This window comes from Platichthys flesus, chromosome 18 (assembly GCF_949316205.1).
Source record: "Platichthys flesus chromosome 18, fPlaFle2.1, whole genome shotgun sequence".
In the NCBI taxonomy this organism is placed as follows: Eukaryota; Metazoa; Chordata; class Actinopteri; order Pleuronectiformes; family Pleuronectidae; genus Platichthys; species Platichthys flesus.
In genome coordinates, this window is record NC_084962.1 from 19,151,837 (window position 1) to 19,171,787 (window position 19,951).

At 44.0% G+C, this 19,951-nt stretch overlaps 1 protein-coding gene and 1 long non-coding RNA gene across 2 annotated transcripts in view; one reads left to right on the top strand and one right to left on the bottom strand.

Annotated features, from left to right (window-relative positions):
* Positions 1-19,951, top strand: part of man1a1 (mannosidase, alpha, class 1A, member 1) — a 93,503-nt gene that overhangs the window by 17,167 nt on the left and 56,385 nt on the right. The window contains exon 2 of the mRNA XM_062410855.1: positions 8,116-8,212. Within this exon, the coding sequence (XP_062266839.1) occupies positions 8,116-8,212 (97 nt within the window). The remainder of the gene's footprint in view (positions 1-8,115; positions 8,213-19,951) is intronic.
* Positions 831-2,313, bottom strand: LOC133973172 (uncharacterized). The gene is made up of 2 exons (XR_009924537.1): positions 2,002-2,313; positions 831-1,012 (listed from the first exon to the last, which is right to left on the bottom strand). It is a non-coding gene; the product is annotated as an uncharacterized LOC133973172 (long non-coding RNA).

Here is a 19,951-nt window from a genome sequence, read left to right on the forward strand (position 1 = left end):
TAATCATCTGTCGGAGGATTTGATTTCCTGGCGTTCATCTCTGGTTTCAAGTCAAACACAGGATGATGTTCCCATGTGGTTTTCAGTTAGTACAGTCCAATGGGAGCAGGTCACAGCCAATAATGGTTTCTTCTGGTTTCAAGCTATCACAGGACTAAATGCTTGAGGCTTCAAAATGCCGGCTCACTTAACTGATACTCTAACACAACCATCAGACTCACTATCTAACTCTAAAACCTGCTTTCTGTGATTGTATTAACTCTCACGTCTGCAGGTTTCCCCCAAATATGTTTCCTCCGTCTTCGTTAGTGTCTTCTGGTAAAGTGGTGGGGGCGACCGACGTCTTATCCAATATCAAAGCAGCCTCGGGGTCGAGTGCATTTCATGATGTTTGATGTGTGAAACCCCCCCCCGTCTCTCCCTCCGTCCTGGAGGTTGGTCTGTTTATTTTCCGTGTGTCTGGAACACTCACGGGTCCTCGTGGTGTCTGCGTAGAATCGTTTACATGACGCAAGAAGCTTCCTTCTGTGACGCTCGTTTCTGCCAACTTAATCTTAGTGAATGTTTAATGCAATCTCATTTATTCCCATAAAAGGCTGCATCTGTGTGTGTGTGTGTGTATCTGCTCCCATCCATTTGCTTATGTTGAAGTGGCAGAACAGGCTGTCTGAGCTCAGAGATAGGGATGAAAGAGATGAAGTAATATTTATTACGGAGGTGCACAGTGTTGCTCACGTCCCCACAGAGGGAAGGAGAGGGTGGATATAGAGGGAGAGATTAAGACGTGCCTGGTAAACAACCCTGCAGAGAGAGAATCAACACAAATCAAGCACCATGTGAAAAGGGAGCTTTATCAATTTGAACTTTTTGGGTGAAATCAAAGCCAAGATTCTCTCTGCTCTGTCTTTGTTGCCTCATCGGTTTCTCGGTTTCTGGTTCTGTATGATTCGGGAATTCTTCACACATGAAGTCGCAGCAGGAGATCGTCCAATTCAGATGTGATCACTAGAACCTGGGTAGAGGAGCAGGACATGATGCATGAACTCATAGTTTTTGTTTACAGTACATCAACACCAGGGATAGTCGCCGAAAGCTCTAGAATGTAGTTTTATTTCCAAGCTCTACGTGTGTGGAAACCTCTGTCCTCCCAAAATATTCATATTCTTCCACCTCTGGAACGTTTCTGGAGCATCTGACTCAGATGTTTGTTCTCACATGCAGACCTGGTTTGAAATTTCAGGAGAATGTCCAGACTTCAGACCTGGTCGCTTGTTTTGTAAGCTCACGTCTGTGCTTGTGCACGATGTGTGATTGAGTCTCAGCTCATGTTTCCAGTTATCTGCTGAATTGCTTGTCTCAATTTCTGGTCCTTGTTGGAGAAATCTCATTTGTTCTTTAGACACTCAGGGAGCAGCACTTGATTGCTTCTTCTGACAGAGAAACACACACACACACAACAACTCACTTCAAAGTCAAATATATTCATCTCAGTGACTTCTTCATGAACCCTCTTGATGTTTATGAAACTGATTCCACTTCAGAGTGATAATAATTGAAAGGTTTGGGAAGTGGGAAATCAGGAGTGTCCCGCTGAGCCCCCCTCCATAAGCGCCACTGCCTAAATAATACATTTCTTATCTTCTTATTATCTGTTGCAGTTTATTTACTATTACAGTTTTCACTCCTTATATAGATTAAGCTTTATTTGCTTCATAAACAGGCTTTAATGGACATAATAAACATTTTTATCTTACCTTATATGCCCAACTTTATATCTGTGGAGCAGTTCAATACGTATTTTTTATTATTTCTGCAGTTTTTGATCAGTTCTTTGTCTCAGTCTCTCTCTCTCACTCTCTCTCACTCACTCACTCACTCACTCACTCACTCACTCACTCACTCACTCACTCACTCACTCACTCACTCTCTCCCCGTCTTTATCTTCCTCTCATTGAAATGGGAGTGAAGCAGTGAAGCATCTGTCCTTCACCACACACTCACCGGGGATGTGTGTGTCTGTGGCTGGCAGGCAGATGTGTGTGTTTGTTAGGGCCCTCATGCCAGTTGGCTCTCTGACGTCCTTCTCTGACCAACAGCCATATTGTCAGAGTACCGACCTCTTCCTCTCCCCCTCTGCCTCGCCCCCGACTCGCCCTCTCCCCTCTCTCCTCGGACACACACAGCGCACCTGTTACGAGGGCACAAGTCCCAAGTGCGTCTCCAGAGACAGACTCCAGATCCGGTTTCAGCTTCGCTTTCACCACAGCAGCCCCCGTGGGATGGGAACACACACACACACACACACACACATTCCTTTTTTACACACATTCCCTCAGTTACAGATGACTCGGGACCCTGGAGCAAACGGGGTCATTAACCCCTCGCTCTTTGCACAGCGGTTAATGATTTGCCGTCACCGCTCGGTGTGTACCGGCCGTAAAGAACACGCTCTGGATCAATGCCAGGTTTTCATTTTGGGGACATTAACTGGAGCCTCGGCGGACGTGTGGTCATCTGTGCTCATCTTGTTGGGTCCGTGTCACACACTGAATTAAACTTTTACAACAGTGAACCGCTATTTGTCAGACCCCCCAATAAGCACCTGCTACTGGGGAGAGGCTCCCTCTCCATCACACTGCTCCCTCCGGAGCCACAAACGCTTTTTGCAGTCGCACCCCTCAAGACGTTTGTGTTCCACTTTAACGACACGTGTGGATTTGTAGCAGAGATATTCAAGATTTCTCAAAACAAAATGTAAATCATAATGAATTCCAGAGAAAAACAAAACATCAAATCAAAGGAATTTAATGTTTTCTGGGGATGAACCGGAGGGTGGATGTACCGGAGGAGAACTCCTTGTCTCTGGTTGATCGTTCCAGCTCTGAGCTGTGCTCAACATTTACGACTACACTACTGCTTTATCAAAGGGAGTTGTGTACTGAGTTGTGTCTTCACAGCGTTCTTCAGATGTGTGATCAACACTTTTATGACTGAAGCTCAGGCACACGATTCACATTATCATCCTATACATGCATTTGTTTCTGCTGGTGAGTTCCGGGGGGAGCTCGGGGCAGAACAGTTGCTGAAAGGGGAACAATAGAGGAGGTTCAGGTATCTAGTCCTGAAGCCTCCTGGGCGCCTTCTGCTGGAGGTTTACTGGGCTCAACCAACTGGGAGGAGACCCCGGGGTTTCCCCAGAACTCACTGGAGGGACCGTGGACATTTAAATTTGCACATTTTACACATAAAAAAGATTCAAACATCACACAAGAGGAAAGAAACACTGAACAAGTATCACATCTCCTTTGGGAAATGTATAATCTGAAATGTGGGGACATTTCTCACCATGGTGTCATACAGTTCAAAATGATGACTTCTAAAGACAAACTTTGTAATGAAGCAGAGAAAACTGAGGTGAAGAGTCTCCAGTAATTACAGTGTGGAGCAGGCGGTCGGCATATTCATAACTCCATCATAATTCAATGCTGCTATTACAGCTGATTTGTTCTGTTTTCCATGAGGAGCAAGACCTGTGAACACAGTTTAACTCTCACCTTCTTTATTCTTTCAAATAAAAGCTTCTCATCTATCTAATGCCCAGATATTTGTTATCTGTGACGATCTCCATTCAGGGAGCGAACAATGAAGAACACCCATCACACCAGCTCGACCTTGTAAATATCATAATTGAAGCCCAGGGTTCTGAATCTTAATGTGGAAGCTGCATATGAATCAGTTTTTCCTTTTTCATTGAAGAAATACACAAAGACCAAATTGTTATCTGCAATATTCACACAAAAAGACACGAGCACTGGCCTTCGTTGTTACACTGGGTGAATCCTTTATTGTTTTTCTTTTATTCCCTGCATGCTATAACACAATTTCTCCTCCATTAGCCCCCCCGCTGATAAGGAATCAGTTGTGGAGAGCGGAGGACGAGGCTCAGGCTGTGTGTTTGCACGTGTGTGAACTGAGGATGTTTGCATGGGCCTGTTTGTCATCAGTGAACACAACCTAGTTATTAGTTCAGTGGCTGAGGTAGATCAATAGGCCGAGGGATGGAGGTGGAGCAGGGGGGGGCAACTGAGAATAGGAATAAATTGAAGAGCACAGGAGGAGGAGGTCATTCTCCACTCAGGGTTGATTGTCAACACTTCACACACAGCCTTTCTGCAGAAAATAATCTCGTCCTCCTTCGCGTTGTGTGAGTGTGTGTCTGTGTTAGTGTGTGTCCCTGTGTGCTTAAGATCTCCGTGGTAGATAGGGCTCGCCGGTGCCCTAGAAAACCGTGGCACCTTAAACACGGAGCCAATTAGCACGGAGCTATTGTGTGTCTGAAATAGCCTCAGCTACCAGATCCTAGTAACAGTGGTCAGCCCATAAAATCCTGTGCAGTTAATCCAATTAGATTCAACACATAGGGATCCTGAGCATTAAATCCAGTAACACAATATACACAGGCATGTGTAGTTGTGTGCACCACACTCACGTGTACACACTGACTTAGATAGTAGATCCACAGCCGTGGTAATTGGCGGTTGTTTGATGGTATTTGTCACTTTGTCCACTGCAGCCTCATTTGTCTCAGCGCTGTTTCATAATGAACCGAAATAAATTCTAACCTCGTGTTTTGCTTCATGCTCTCTCTCAAACTTAAAGTCGGTTTGGCCACAGGGGGCAGCGGTAACAAATCCCCCCCATCGACCATAAAACTCAACAAGAAACTGTATCTGTGCGGTTTTAACGGTCCTGGCAGGAAGTCGTCAGAGAACGCTGTGTGTGTGTGCCGGGACCGAGGTTCCCAATAATAGACCGTAGCCCCCCCACCCATAGAATCTAATCCAGTTGGAAACACAGAGCGGCAGGATGCTGGTGAATCGGCTGGGGTCCAATCAAATCATCCTCCCACAGGAAACAGAAAACAAACTGGAATGATGAAGATGACACACAGTCGAGCCCGAAACCAAATATTATGGAGGAAAACATCTGCTACCAATTTATCAGCAAATATATATTTATTGAAAAAGGCAACTTGAATGACACCCAGTAGAGCGTACCACCAGGAACCAGTGGTCCCCGGACACCAAATTATAAACATCAGTGGGAAAAAACATCCTGGATCTGCTCCCTGATCCAGATCGGCACCAGCATGTACTGGGATCTTTCTTGACCCACATCCATCCACCAAGTTTTATGGAAATCGATCCTATAGCTTTCTCATAACTAACAAAGATGGAAACATAAGCTTCTTGGTGGAGTAACGATCTGTAAGATTTAGTTATCAAACCCTTGATTATGACGAATAATTGTTAACATTAACAGATATAAAAACCTCATAATGACATATCAAATCCAAATTTTTAAATAATACCCAGATGTATCCACTGCTTATTTATCTAGGTTGAAAATTCTTTGTGTCAGCCTGATCTCAGCGTCCTTGGATCTGCCCTCGTCCTCCTGCTGAATTGTAATGTGAACACGTATCTCTTAATGTGACATCCATATACAGTAGGAGTGGTAATTAGCAGACTCACTAGCTTTAATTAGTGGGTTCAAGTGGAGGAAAGGCTTTTTTCTATTCGTCCTTTTGATGTGTCGCTCGGCTGTTATGCAAATGAGGCGGCTTTTGTGCCATGTTTGTTTGTGTGTTTGTGTGTGTTTGTGTTTTAAAAGACCAACACTGGTGTCACGAGCCGTTGACCTGTCTGGTTAAACAAACACTGCACCATTCAAAGGTTGAAATTAGAGACCCAGTATGTGGATGTAGAGTTATTGTGTGTGTTGTGTGTATAACAGTGATGCAGATTGGTGCTCAGGGTCCAAGAGGTAAATGTGCTAATTAAGCTTTATTCCTCCACGCACTCTTTAGCATGTTATAAATCCCCTTATGCAATAGAATCTATTTACGACTGCTCTGTGAAAAGCATGAAGTGTCTTTGTGCACGCCTCCTTCTCATTGTTCCTGTTCTCAGATCAGCTGGGCACCTTCACAGCACTTTGTGGGAGGGTGCGTTTTAAAAATAGTACAAAAGTGAGCATTTGAGTACATGCATATATTCTCTAGATCACCAACTGTACAATTGTGAGAAACTGAGTGAATAGACTGACGTTAATAGGCTGAGTTAATCGATAGTGGAAGTAATGGACTGTTCCAGCTGTACTAATAGAGCCAGGACTCATTCTGGAGCTAATTGGCAGAGGCCCTGTCCTGTGGATGAGGTTTCTACCGGCTCCACTAAACTTGATCTTATGGTTTCTTCTTTATCTTTATCTTTATCTTGGAGCTTGTCTTGTCTCACTGCTGAGATCACAGTGGTTATGAGTCGGGTGGGAGACTACTGGTTTCCAGGCTGGTTTCCTGCCTGACTCACTGAAAGGCTCACCACTGCCATACTTCACTGGGTTTTGGTTTTTCTGGCCGAATTGAGCGATCCGTTGGCCGGCTGGTTTACTGCCTGCTGTGGTCGTTTGTACTCGCCTTTCAAATTATCACAGCTAATTGTTGTTATTCCTGGTGAGTGAGTGCTCGTCTCGCAGTGAGCTAATTAACAGTGAGGCGGCAGCGGTAACAACAAGTGACTGTGCCAGGCTACACACACACACACACACACACACACACACACACACGCACACGTACATGCAACTACTACACACTTGTGTATATGCTTGCAACAGGATATAGATCAGTTTCAATATCACTTTGCCGAATGCACGTGGATGTGATTCAGGTTTATGAAGCTGAGATCATGTTGCATGTGGCAAAGAGCAAAGAGCTCAACAGCATAAAAAATTATTCTCTGAATAAAGATTTTGATTATCAGCCATAAACTTGTAACCATCCAACAATATCCTTACCACAAGATAAGTCAACTGGTATACGCTACTTTTAGAAGCCACAAGTTTGTACGATATCAATTGCATTCTATGATATTAAGGAGATGTACTACACTACCCACAATCCTCAGGTGTAGTAACACTGCCTTTAATTGGTCGAGCTCACTCCTACCTTGGAAATGTTTACCACAACCGTGACCCTCATGTTCTACGGTATATTACTGCGGCTTTTAGAGACTAAGAAAATAGTCTGAAAATCAAAGAGGCTGAAAATCTCCACAACAAGGATAAATTCAAGAAGAAAATTGTTTTAAGTAAATAATCATGCACCACTAGTGCCGTTCTAAATTAGGCCTGTCCCCATTGGGTGCTATAGTGTAAGACCAGAGCACTGTTACTATATTCCATCTGAAGGTGGAGGATAAAAGAGTGTTAGCGAGTTTAATCCAGCAGCAGGTTTATGAAAGCTCTGGGCCGAAGCCGAATAACCTGGATTAGCAGGTCAGACACATCTGCAGCAGAAACAAGTGTCGGGTTGTGAGATTGAAAAACTGCTCTTCCAGTCCCGAGCCAGCAGCAGATTAAAAAACAGACGGAGCTCCCGTCACTTCAGCAGATGCTCTCTACAGCGAACGATGAGACTCGGCAGCGGACGATGATTCTGCTCACAGGGAGCGAACGTTCGAGGTTTAGGTTTTTATTTATCAGAGACGAGCCAATCAGTCGGTCACTGGTCATAAATGGTTCATCTGCCACCGAATGGAACACGCTGAAGAAAACACTCGACGGGAATCACTCAAAGACGGAAAACGACAAATAGAATATTGTTATCAATTTATCGCCCATGTATTATATGTGACTGGTCAATTAATCAAGTATTTGATTGACAGGGAATGAATTGACGGCTGCTTTGATGACGGATCAATAACTGATGAATAACTGTTTCCACTTTGTTGGGTCTCAGATTGTAACTCGGGCTTTGGGGCAGATGTAATGAGATTTTCCTCCTGACCGGGCGTCCTTATCCGATGTCTGCTCGTATGATCGTCTCATTTTGAAAATGTAAATGTGCGTTTCAAAATCCATTATTGATTTCCCCCTCAAAACTCCAGCAGCTGTAAACAAAACCACAGCCTTGTGACGACTGGAAAATGATTTGATTCTGTTTGTGTTCCAGCTGAAAAGTGACTGTCATCTTTAACTCTTTTAATTTCTCATCTTCTCCTCCTCCTCCTCCTCCCTTCCTCCCCCTCTCCTCCCCCTCTCCTCCTCCTCCCTCAGATGATGAAGCATGCATGGGACAGCTACAGGCACTACGCCTGGGGTTCCAATGAGCTCAGGCCCGTCTCCAAGCAAGGCCACTCAAGCAATCTATTTGGTGAGTGAGAGACTATGCACACACACACTCACACACACAGACACACACACACACTCACACACACAGAGGATTGATCTCCTGTCCCTGCCACCAGCAGCCTTGGCCTTTAGATTAGCAGCCAAATTGGCCGTCAGTTGGTCGTCCATCCATCGAGCCTCTAAATGTCAGTTTTATCATATATTTAGATTCTGTTTGTGCTCCGTGCCAGTTGTCGGAGTCCGTGCTGTTAATGAGCGTCTCATTCTTTCTCCTCCTCCTTCCTTTGTTTTTACACGGTGGTATTTCTCTCCTGAAAACCTTATTTATCTGACGTCCTTTCAGGCCAGTGGACGACCACCGGGCTCCGTTGATAAACGCTGCTCACACGAACACACACACGTACCTCTGTTCATGAGACAGGTTGTGTAGCAGTGACTGAAACCAGCCACACACTGCATGCTGCTCATTGTGTTACATTGGCTGAGGTTGTCGCTTTAAACGCTGGACATGAAGCTGGAGAGCGGAGGATCACACAGATCTGCTGTGGCAGCACGTGAGCCGGTGGCAGAGGATTAATACGACTCATTAAAACCGTAACATTCACAGATATTCAATCTGCAATGGAGGTTTTGGTTGTCTCCATAATTGTTTGCACAGATAAAGGGACCGAGAACTTGAAAGCATGTGGAGATAAAACTGCTTCTGGATCAGCTGGTTAATATTTAAAGAGCTGCAGCTTTGAAACTGACAATTTCTGATTTACTCTTCATTCCTGAACGCACGGGAGCAGAGGAGACGATCTCAGAGAAGTTGAATAAATGAGCCTTTAATCTAAGGGGGGGGGGGTCTGCAGGTGTCTTTATCTGCCTCCTCCTAAGTGTTCGTACAAAAGTAATAACTCATTAATTCTGACTGATTAGATTAATAAGAGCGGGGATTGGATTTTGTTCAGATCTCTGTTCTTCTCTTCTTGACCTCATTAAATTCTCAGAGAGAGGATATTTGTTTTGATACCTCCAGCCCCTGATGTGGGTCGTGAGCGTGAGGAAGACGAGGATGAGTTCTTCTTCCTCTTCTTCACCTCTCAGTGAAACTCACACACTCTGTCTGGTGTGGAGTTTGTGTGTTTGTTGTTGTTTCCTCTCGTCAGCCTCCTGTGTTAAGGTAACATCCTGCGTATTATCATATATAATAAATCTGACGAGCGTGGAAGGAAATAGACAAATGGAAATGGTATTTAAGATGATTGATTGATTTTATTTGGCTCGGGGATGTAAACACATCACATATAACAAAGTGCGTTAAATCCAACATGTCTGCACAGAATCTCCTGTTTACACGTCCAGCAGGAACACGTGTGTGTCAGGCCAGCTGGTCCTGGTCTCTTCTTTTACCTCAGCTCGGCTCTTCAGGGAAACATCTGGCTCTGCAGCAGCTAAATGCTCTTTGTGTTTACACAGGATGTTTATAGGATCCACTCTCTGTTCACTTGTGTTTTAAAAAGAGTTCAGAGCCCCAAAGTGTTTTGAGTTTTCTGTCTGTTTCCAGCAGCATCACATTAGTACTTAGTGCAGTATTACTGTTGGATTGTTCCCTGCAGTGAAACACACACATGTCACAGAAGACTCTGTGTCTGATATCCTTGGGAGGGAAGAGCTTTTTTTTAAATACTAGCTCTCAGTACTTGTCTGTAGTTATTACCTGAAAGTGAAAGTGTGACTCTAGTGCAGCAGGGGGGGGAGGAACCATCATCACGTGACAGGAGGAGAGTTCACTGGTGAAGGTGATGGTTTGGTGGTAGAGGGATGGTTCAAGTGTTATGGTTGATTTTGAAAGTTCAATGGTTCACCGTGTCTTTTAGTGAGCGTGCCACAGTGCAGCACAAAGGATTGAAGTTACAGAAATGTATTTTTAGAGAAGTGGTCCGCCACAGTCCGGGTTACTCATGTGAAACCCTGCTCACGATGTCAAGCGCTGGAGGATTGAGGCTGAGATAGAATCTAAGATTAGAGTGTAAGCGCTCGGGGATACGTCTTGTCTTGTTAAATGTCACGTGGAACCCGTAACGTCGGCGTTGTCACAAGTTTATCATCTGATTTTTATTTTTCATTTCAATCTGTTTTACGATTTTTAGGCAGTGATGACGTCTAGGTCAAACTGTAATACTCCTGTTTGAGATTAAAATGTAAATCCTTGATCGTTGTAAAATGACATTTAATAGAGGACCCTTCTCTGAAACACACGTCAGTCAGTGTCTGTTTCATTATATATTGTGGAAGATGTACAGAACCCTTTTTAATGATTACCTTCTTCTGTTTAATGAGCAAATTCAACCTGGTGTAAAGTCCGTCCCCGGTTTTCATTAGCAGGGTTTATCGTACGTAGATGTGGGCAGAGGGAGGAGTGCAGCCGAGTGAATACTAATAGTGAGATGAGCCAGTTCAACTCCCCGTGTTCGTCTCTGACTCCGTTTCCCTCGAACCGTCCATCCCTCACGTCCACGCTACAGCAAAGCAAATAGGTTTTAGTTGACTGCTCCAGGGGAGACCCAGTTCCATCAGTAAATAAGACAGCTCGGCCCTGATGTGGGTCGTGAGCGTGAGGAAGACGAGGATGAGTTCTTCTTCCTCTTCTTCACCTCTCAGTGAAACTCACACACTCTGTCTGGTGTGGAGTTTGTGTGTTTGTTGTTGTTTCCTCTCGTCAGCCTCCTGTGTTAAGGTAACATCCTGCGTATTATCATATATAATAAATCTGACGAGCGTGGAAGGAAATAGACAAATGGAAATGGTATTTAAGATGATTGATTGATTTTATTTGGCTCGGGGATGTAAACACATCACATATAACAAAGTGCGTTAAATCCAACATGTCTGCACAGAATCTCCTGTTTACACGTCCAGCAGGAACACGTGTGTGTCAGGCCAGCTGGTCCTGGTCTCTTCTTTTACCTCAGCTCGGCTCTTCAGGGAAACATCTGGCTCTGCAGCAGCTAAATGCTCTTTGTGTTTACACAGGATGTTTATAGGATCCACTCTCTGTTCACTTGTGTTTTAAAAAGAGTTCAGAGCCCCAAAGTGTTTTGAGTTTTCTGTCTGTTTCCAGCAGCATCACATTAGTACTTAGTGCAGTATTACTGTTGGATTGTTCCCTGCAGTGAAACACACACATGTCACAGAAGACTCTGTGTCTGATATCCTTGGGAGGGAAGAGCTTTTTTTTAAATACTAGCTCTCAGTACTTGTCTGTAGTTATTACCTGAAAGTGAAAGTGTGACTCTAGTGCAGCAGGGGGGGGAGGAACCATCATCACGTGACAGGAGGAGAGTTCACTGGTGAAGGTGATGGTTTGGTGGTAGAGGGATGGTTCAAGTGTTATGGTTGATTTTGAAAGTTCAATGGTTCACCGTGTCTTTTAGTGAGCGTGCCACAGTGCAGCACAAAGGATTGAAGTTACAGAAATGTATTTTTAGAGAAGTGGTCCGCCACAGTCCGGGTTACTCATGTGAAACCCTGCTCACGATGTCAAGCGCTGGAGGATTGAGGCTGAGATAGAATCTAAGATTAGAGTGTAAGCGCTCGGGGATACGTCTTGTCTTGTTAAATGTCACGTGGAACCCGTAACGTCGGCGTTGTCACAAGTTTATCATCTGATTTTTATTTTTCATTTCAATCTGTTTTACGATTTTTAGGCAGTGATGACGTCTAGGTCAAACTGTAATACTCCTGTTTGAGATTAAAATGTAAATCCTTGATCGTTGTAAAATGACATTTAATAGAGGACCCTTCTCTGAAACACACGTCAGTCAGTGTCTGTTTCATTATATATTGTGGAAGATGTACAGAACCCTTTTTAATGATTACCTTCTTCTGTTTAATGAGCAAATTCAACCTGGTGTAAAGTCCGTCCCCGGTTTTCATTAGCAGGGTTTATCGTACGTAGATGTGGGCAGAGGGAGGAGTGCAGCCGAGTGAATACTAATAGTGAGATGAGCCAGTTCAACTCCCCGTGTTCGTCTCTGACTCCGTTTCCCTCGAACCGTCCATCCCTCACGTCCACGCTACAGCAAAGCAAATAGGTTTTAGTTGACTGCTCCAGGGGAGACCCAGTTCCATCAGTAAATAAGACAGCTCGGCCCCGGGGCCTTGTCACGGCCGCTTCCAGCTCCTATAGAACACCATGTATGACGAGAATATTTGCCCGACTCTGAATATTATGCAATGAAGCCACTTTCCATCACTAATATGTTTCCCTGATGTACACTAGCCTGAACTGCACGGTTCCAAGGAGCCAGGAGAATTAAGAATTAAAAACCTTGCTCCGACACGAGAGGTCTGTTATCAGTTAAATTATTTGATGTATTTTACAACGACAAAAAAACGTGACGTGAGAAGGAAAAAAACCAGGTTGAGGATAAAACCGTCAGCTGTCAGTTTCAATTTGCTGCTCTTCCACTCGCTGGCCTGGAAAATATTAAATGCATCATCTGAACTTTATGGGATCGCCCGAATACATTTGATAATTCTTGATGAATATTAAATTCACTGTTTTTGTACATGATCATTCTGCAGCACATGTTAAGTTCCTCCTACACGAATTGCTAATTTATTCACCACACAAGGTTACTACTACACAAGTGTGTGTTACTTTAACCTCACACATTCAGGGACGCTTATGATCATTAAAAACTCATTAACATTGTATTTGCAGCTTCTGTTGCTCTGAAAAAAAGAATAGTTTTGAAGCAGCTTTAGTATTTGTATCAAGAAGCTCATAAAAACTAGGTTAACAGGATAAACTCTTGTACATTTGTGTTTCTTTAATGTAATAAAATGTCCAGAAGAATCATTTCCAATTGTTTATTTAACTAATTTAAGCTAAATCCCCCTCCCCCCCCACACCTTGTGGGAATTTACCAGCAGCCACGTATGCTTGCAAACTTCTGGCCGTCAACAAGGTTCGTCTTCTCCGCCAACAGCTATTGGCAGACATCAGCCTTCATTTGGAAACGCTCTATCGAACAGTATTGCAAAATTAGTTTTCTAAACCCAAACACTTCAGTGGGAAGGAGCCAGAGATAATACCAGAGATGCAGTCGGCTCCAGATCTTGAATTAGCGTCGATGCTCGGTTTCCAATTTCCAAAATGCTCTGCCCATCTCTTTGTGTACGTGTCAGCATCGAGGCTCTAAACAAGAGGGCGGCTTCTTTTAATTAGTCTTGGAAGAGTAGAAGTCGGAAAATAGTCCGAACAGATCGGCTTTGATTGTGTAACTCGCTCGTGACAGAAAATCTAAAATTACAGGAGACGAAAAAATAGAACCAATCCATTAAAGCCTGTTTATCAGGGGTCGGTGCAGAAAGGAGAAGTTGCTGGAGGCTGCTTCTTCTTAGTGCTTCACTGTCTGATAAGTTTAAAGGTCTGATATGGATTGGTTTATCAGTAATGATAAGTTTAAAGGTCTGATATGGATTTGTTTATCAGTACTGATGGGGTCCTGCACTGTTCCCTGCCACAGTCGCAAGAAAAATACAGATTATCTTTATTGTTTGTATTTCTCCTCCTGGTTCTCTCACTGGTTTAAGGTGAACGGAGCTCATTTGTAAAAACAACGTGGCGATGTCCCAGAGTTTAGCAACCTGTCAATCAAACTATAATGAAAGTTGTGGGTGTGTTTGCTTACATTGCCAGACTTTAGTAAATCGAATATTCAAGAAACTAATTAGCTGAGTTATGTAACGTTTAATTAGCTGTAAATCATAATGATTTCAGATTTAAATTGAGGATTTGCTGCTGTTATGAACACGAGTCTGTGCAGAGAAGCTCCAGCTGCGTTGTGCACGTGTGGAAGTTGAACTCTGGTTTAACTCCTGTGACAAATCTCCACGATTTTACACGCATGTCTGAAAACGACTCAAGTTTCATTGTTCGGGAGAAAAACCTGACAAACAGAAAACGGATTCATCTCTTTAGTGTGAGTATTAATACCCGGATGTTCAATAACAACAACATGATGTACAAAAAAACGGGCCCCGTTTGAGATCACAATGCATTTCACATCGAGCAGGTAAGTGATTGTTGTGTGATCCCGTGTCGAGTCGGCTTGTAACAGCTTCTCATTGTGGTGCCACAAAATTCTCAGTCACAAACAATATTTCATCTTGCTGGCGCGCTCCTGTCAACCCGGCTCTATAAATACCGCTCATGCATGATCCCTCTGGTTGTGCGTCGGCTGAGCGATCGTGGCACTTTGGATGCAACGTCGATAATATGATGCAGAGGCGATTGATTTGTTTAATAAACGTTTGCCGGTAACCGCAGAGCTGCTCGACAGCATTAAACACAAACTCTTGCAATCAAGTTGATGATGCAATGATTGGGTTTTCATCTCAAATGCTTTTGCTTATAACAGTATTTGTTTATTTTTGCGAGGCTACAGTCAACAGGCTCCCGGTCCCTGGAGATCCTGGAGATTTACTCTGATTTGCTCAAATTAAATGCAGCCCGAGGCTCTGATGGCATCCGTCTCTCCTGCTGCCAGCTCCACATCCTCACCAAGCCGTGTCATTGTGGATCTGATAGTTTACTGAATGTTTGATGACCCGGAGAATCAAGATGTTGGAAAAGAACCACGTCAGGGTTTCGCTGCCAAAAAAAAGTACATGTTAAATAGTTTAAGTAATGATTTGACTTCATTAGATCCACTTCCTTCAGGGCAGCCTTGTGAGTGTCTGACTCCCTCACCGTCTGTCTTCATGAACTCTCTTTCTACTTCTAGTTCAAGCACTTAAGGCTCTTTTCCTTTTCCTCTTTCTGACCCTATCTCAGTGAGCAGAATGGTGAATATGTGAGCTGTCCCCTAGAAGATGAATTATTACCTTGTTAACTTCCTCCAGATCGTCTGGAAGTCATTTGGAGCTCGGTGGCGAGGAGCTGTCAGCCCAGCCTTCAGCTGCACCCGGGCTCCTGTTAGACATTATGGACTCCAATTTAATCTCTGGCCCATTACGACCCAACGAGCCAGAGGTGAAGTTTGTACCCAGGCTTTATCTCCGAGTCCAGTTGTTGTTTTGCAAGGACACAGTGGAGAAGGCAGAGAAAAGTTCTAGAACATATAGTCCAGGCAAAGTAGCTTTTTTTTTTACGACCGACTAATTGTAAAATAATTTTTTCCAGCATAGATAATTTCTATGAGGTGTCCAGAAGAACATACTAAAAGCCCCAAGAAATCCTAGTTGAGGAAAAATGTTTAATTCTCATCAATCCGAGATGTGTGCCAATAAGGCCAGGCAAATGTAAATGAGCTATATACTAATATAATATGCCCAAAATACACTCAAATAGGCTTAATTTCTTCATTTACTCCTACTACAGTAAAACTTTATATGGTAGAAGTATACATGAAAAGTACCTTTTCTTTTCCTCAGGACTTTTAGTATGTTCTTCTGGACACCTCTTCTGGACACCTTATAGAAATGATCAATGCTTATTATTTTACAATTAATTCGATTTTTGGCTCCAAAAGGAGTCACTGTGCCTGGACTGACAGTGTTCAGATGAACAAGAGGACGTCAGCTGATGGACTCTGGAACCAGCTCCTCCTCGCTGCAGGTGCAGACACTTAAATGTGAATTATTTTCATTTTAGCTCCGCGGGAAAAAAAGATCTGTCACAGCTGCAACAACATCAGTTTGAAGCCGAGTCCACATTAATATGTGTGAGTTTGAAACCCACATCAGTGTTGCTGTGTTCACACCTGGTCTTCACTCTGCTTCAGAGCCGCTGAGCTCCTGAGACGTGACGTGTGGAAACGCTGCTGGCTTTTTAAAAACTTAGAGTTATTAAAAATCTCGAACACTTACTGTCAGTGACACTTCAACCTCATTGTGCTTTTCACTCATTCCTGTTTCTCGTCAGTAGTTATTCTGTGAAACTCTCAAATCAACCGCGGAGAACACAATCTGCTTCCTGTGTAAAAAACAACATGAATCATCATGTGCCTTAAGTTTCCTGGAATCTATGGTAGGTTAGAGACGACATTTAACATGGAAATGGGCCTAGAGGTCATAAACAATAAGCTAACTTCCATGTAAGTGGAGGGGACTTGAACCAAACTACACGTGAAATACATTGTCCCTGAGATGGTTTCTGTCATTTCAGGTTGTTCTTATCACACTGATGTCCACACGCATCAAAAAGTTTGGCTTACTGTCATGTAATTCATTTACAGATCCACATACTCAGTATTGTATTCAGTAGGAATATTTGTAGATGTTCTATTTCAAGCTCTGCTCGGATTCAGGAGGAAACAAACATCTTCCGGGCGTCAGTGGCCTCAAACCTTCAGATTGTTCAGCAGCTGCTCTGGAGTTGAAGTCTGCTGGGTTGTGTGTTTGTGATTTCCTTGCTGGTCCAGTCTTTAATTGACACTGTTGTCCACCGTGCTGCACAAACAGCCAAACAATCAAAAGGCTGGAAACACAGGCTCTCCTCGCTGAAGCCGAGGGCCGGCAGCGGAGGAACTTGTGTGTTCACCCAACCAGAGGAAAAAAGAAAAACCCAATGGGCCGTCTTTATTCTGTCCAGAATAAACACACTTGACTGGGCCACAGTGCAGCAAAGGTCACAACTGAAGTCTCCTCTTGCAAGCAGAGAGGAAAAGGCTGAATTTTATATGTGGAGCTGCCAAGTCCAGAGTGTGTTTGTGTCTGTGTGTAAGTGTGAACAACAGAAGACAATTAGAGAAACCTTCCAAACCCAACTCTTCTGAAACGACAAACATCTGAAACACAACGACCACAACACAACCAGGAACACGTCATTTTTATTGAGAGCCAGACAATATTCACTGATATGAATACTTTTATTTATAATGCCAAAAAATATGCACATTTATATGAACATTTAGCATAGTTTTTAGTACATATTTATAATAAGGTTAAGTATTTTTTACAATCCACTATGTTGACTGGTAGAAACTTGCATGTTTACTTTCTCTACTTTAAAATCACCCTTGAAAAACTTTATCTTTTGGTTAAAATAACCGAGTTGTTGTTGTGTTCTGCAGAGAGCCAGTTGTGTTGTGCTTGAGATGTGCTCCCCTGAGATTTGTGTGAAAAGAATAAAATGATGCATGATTTAGTGCAGAGCTTGGATGAGAATGTAAAACTGTGTGGGATTGAACATTTCTCTTTCCTCTGGGCGTCATCCCTTCCTCTGCTTCTTGGGTTTGAGCTAATTCAGCTTGTGCTCTGACAGCCTGTTGATTTATTAGTTGGACAGTTGGACAGTTGGACGGATCCGTTGCCACAGGCGGTGTGCAGAAAGAAAAGGCCTGCGTCCCCTGAGACACACACAGGCTTCGCAGTGGAGGTTATCTGCCCGGCCCTGCACCGGACTGCTTTAAAAGGCCGGTGGATGAATGGCAGGCTTTGCTACAGACGCTGCCAGAGTTTTGTGATGGTTCCTCTTCTTTATGTTGTCCCCCCCCCTCCCCGCCTTCCTGTCTCCCGTGGCCTTTCCTCCATCTCAACCGTCTCAATGGCTTCTGAGCCCCTCGTCCCCCGACGTGCTCCTGGTGTCACTAGATAGTGAAGCTGCCTGTTGTTTCCCAGATGGAGTAAAAAGCAGAACTGAGGCTTCTTCCTTTTTTTTACTCTTGACCTTGAAAGGTTTCTCGAGTAAACGCTGAATCCAGGGTTGTGAGGATAGACGGGGATCTCGAGATGTTAAATCCTGCTGTTCAGGAGAGGAGTGGGGGCTCGGGATGTGGGGGGGGGGGGGGGGGCAGGACAGGATGTGTAACTCCTGCAGTACCAGTGTTTTTGGTTCCAGGCCAGTGACACCAGCGTTGCTCTGGAATCTGCTCGGCTGCTCTTTGTCATCCTGTGCGGGTTAGAAAATGTCCTCAACATGCACGTTGTCTCTCAGGGAAATGTCCAGATCCGTCTCCTGCTGGAGTCTCTCACAGTCTCACTCTGACACTTTGTGGACAATCATGTAAAGATGTCCATCTGTAAACTTTATTAATCTTTCTTGCACGAGGCATTCAGGTACATTTCAGTCCCTCTCAGAATATAACCGTGCTTTTAAAAGCTCTCTCTGTATCCACGCTGTTTTATTACTGCTCAAACAACCGGCTCTTGTTCTCCAAACAAACCGAGTGTGGCTGAGCAGCTCTTTAGCTGCTCCACGCTCTGTGCCAGGAACTGATTTGGGTTGTTGGTTCAAATCCAGCACAGATGTCTGTTAAACCATGTTCTGTTAAAACTTCAAACGTCTCCCAGCTGGCTTCTCCTCTGGCTCATTTGGACTCAGGCCGTGATTTCCACATGGGCTTTATTTATCACAGAGACGACTGTGACCATAACAACTTGAAAATGATTGTGCAATTTTCATTTATTCTCATTTTTAAGCCTTTTTGGAAACGACCGAGGACACGAGTGTGTTCCTGAGGCTTTGGTTTTTAACTCTGACAGAAGAGAGTGAGTCACGGTGCAGAGGGACGCGAACTATGAAATGAAAAATAAACAGTAATGATGGTAAAACAAGCTAATTCAAGTGAGTTGAATACACAGCAGACCACTGGGTTCTCCAGCTCTGACATTGTGTTGACCTTTCACCTCTGGGGCTGGCAGGAGACGCTCTGGAGAACGTCCAGAGGAGCTGACTCACATATTTGCTCTCTCTCTCCCAGCCGCTGACATCAGGAGAGTGTTCAGTGCTGGTCTCAAAGCAGCAGCAGTGAATGAAATGTACAATCACATCACCTGCAGCCATCAAAGTCAACTTGCTTCTGTTCAGTCACATCGTGTTTGATTCCGTCCACGCGGGGCCGTCGCCAGCAGGGCTGCAAATGTTGTTATCTTCCACCAGTCAAGACGGCAAAATGTATTTCGGTGCCTTTCTATTTCCAGACAAGTCATTTAGTTTGTGATATAATTTGACATTGAGTCCTGGGCTGCAGCCTCAGCTCCCTCACAGCCCCGTGCACGGCTCGGAATCAGATATTCAATCTCTGTAATTGAAATGGATGGAGTGATTCTGCCCTGGCCTTCCCTCAGGTTTTGGTGCTGAAAGCCTGTGTGTGTCAGTGTCGGTGTGTGTATGTTTGTGTGTGTGTGTAGAAGGGTGTGTGGATTTAGTTGTGTCTGAAAAGATTTAAATCACACGCTGCACTAAGGTTTGTGTGTGTGTGAGACTTAGACAAGGGAGCACTGCAGCAGCTGAGATGGGAGCATCCATCTCGTGAAAAAACACACATACAAACACACACACTTGTTTGTGCTGTGTTGTAAGTACAAGTCTCCTGAGCTTGTGCTATGTCCAATTAATCATGTACACACACACACACACACACACACACACACACACACACACACACACACACCCAATGAACCAACATCCTGTATCAATCTCCCTTTATTAGTACAGCATTTTTATACAAACAATACACACGCACCACAAAACAATAGTAACACAAACTGAGGTTGAACATTGTGTAGCAACTCCACCCATCTCCCTGATGGCGCCTGTAAATAAACACACAACTGAACAGATTCTCTCTACACATTCACATACTCGCTGAAATCTGGTCCCTGGAAGTTCCAAATATCTGAACAACTACATTCTCCAACCTGACGCTTCCTTTGCGTTAAATCCCCCCCTTTATGTGACACACACACACACACACACACACACACACACACACTAGTGGAGCATGGTATTACCTTTCCCTGTAACCTTGACAAAAAGTGTTGA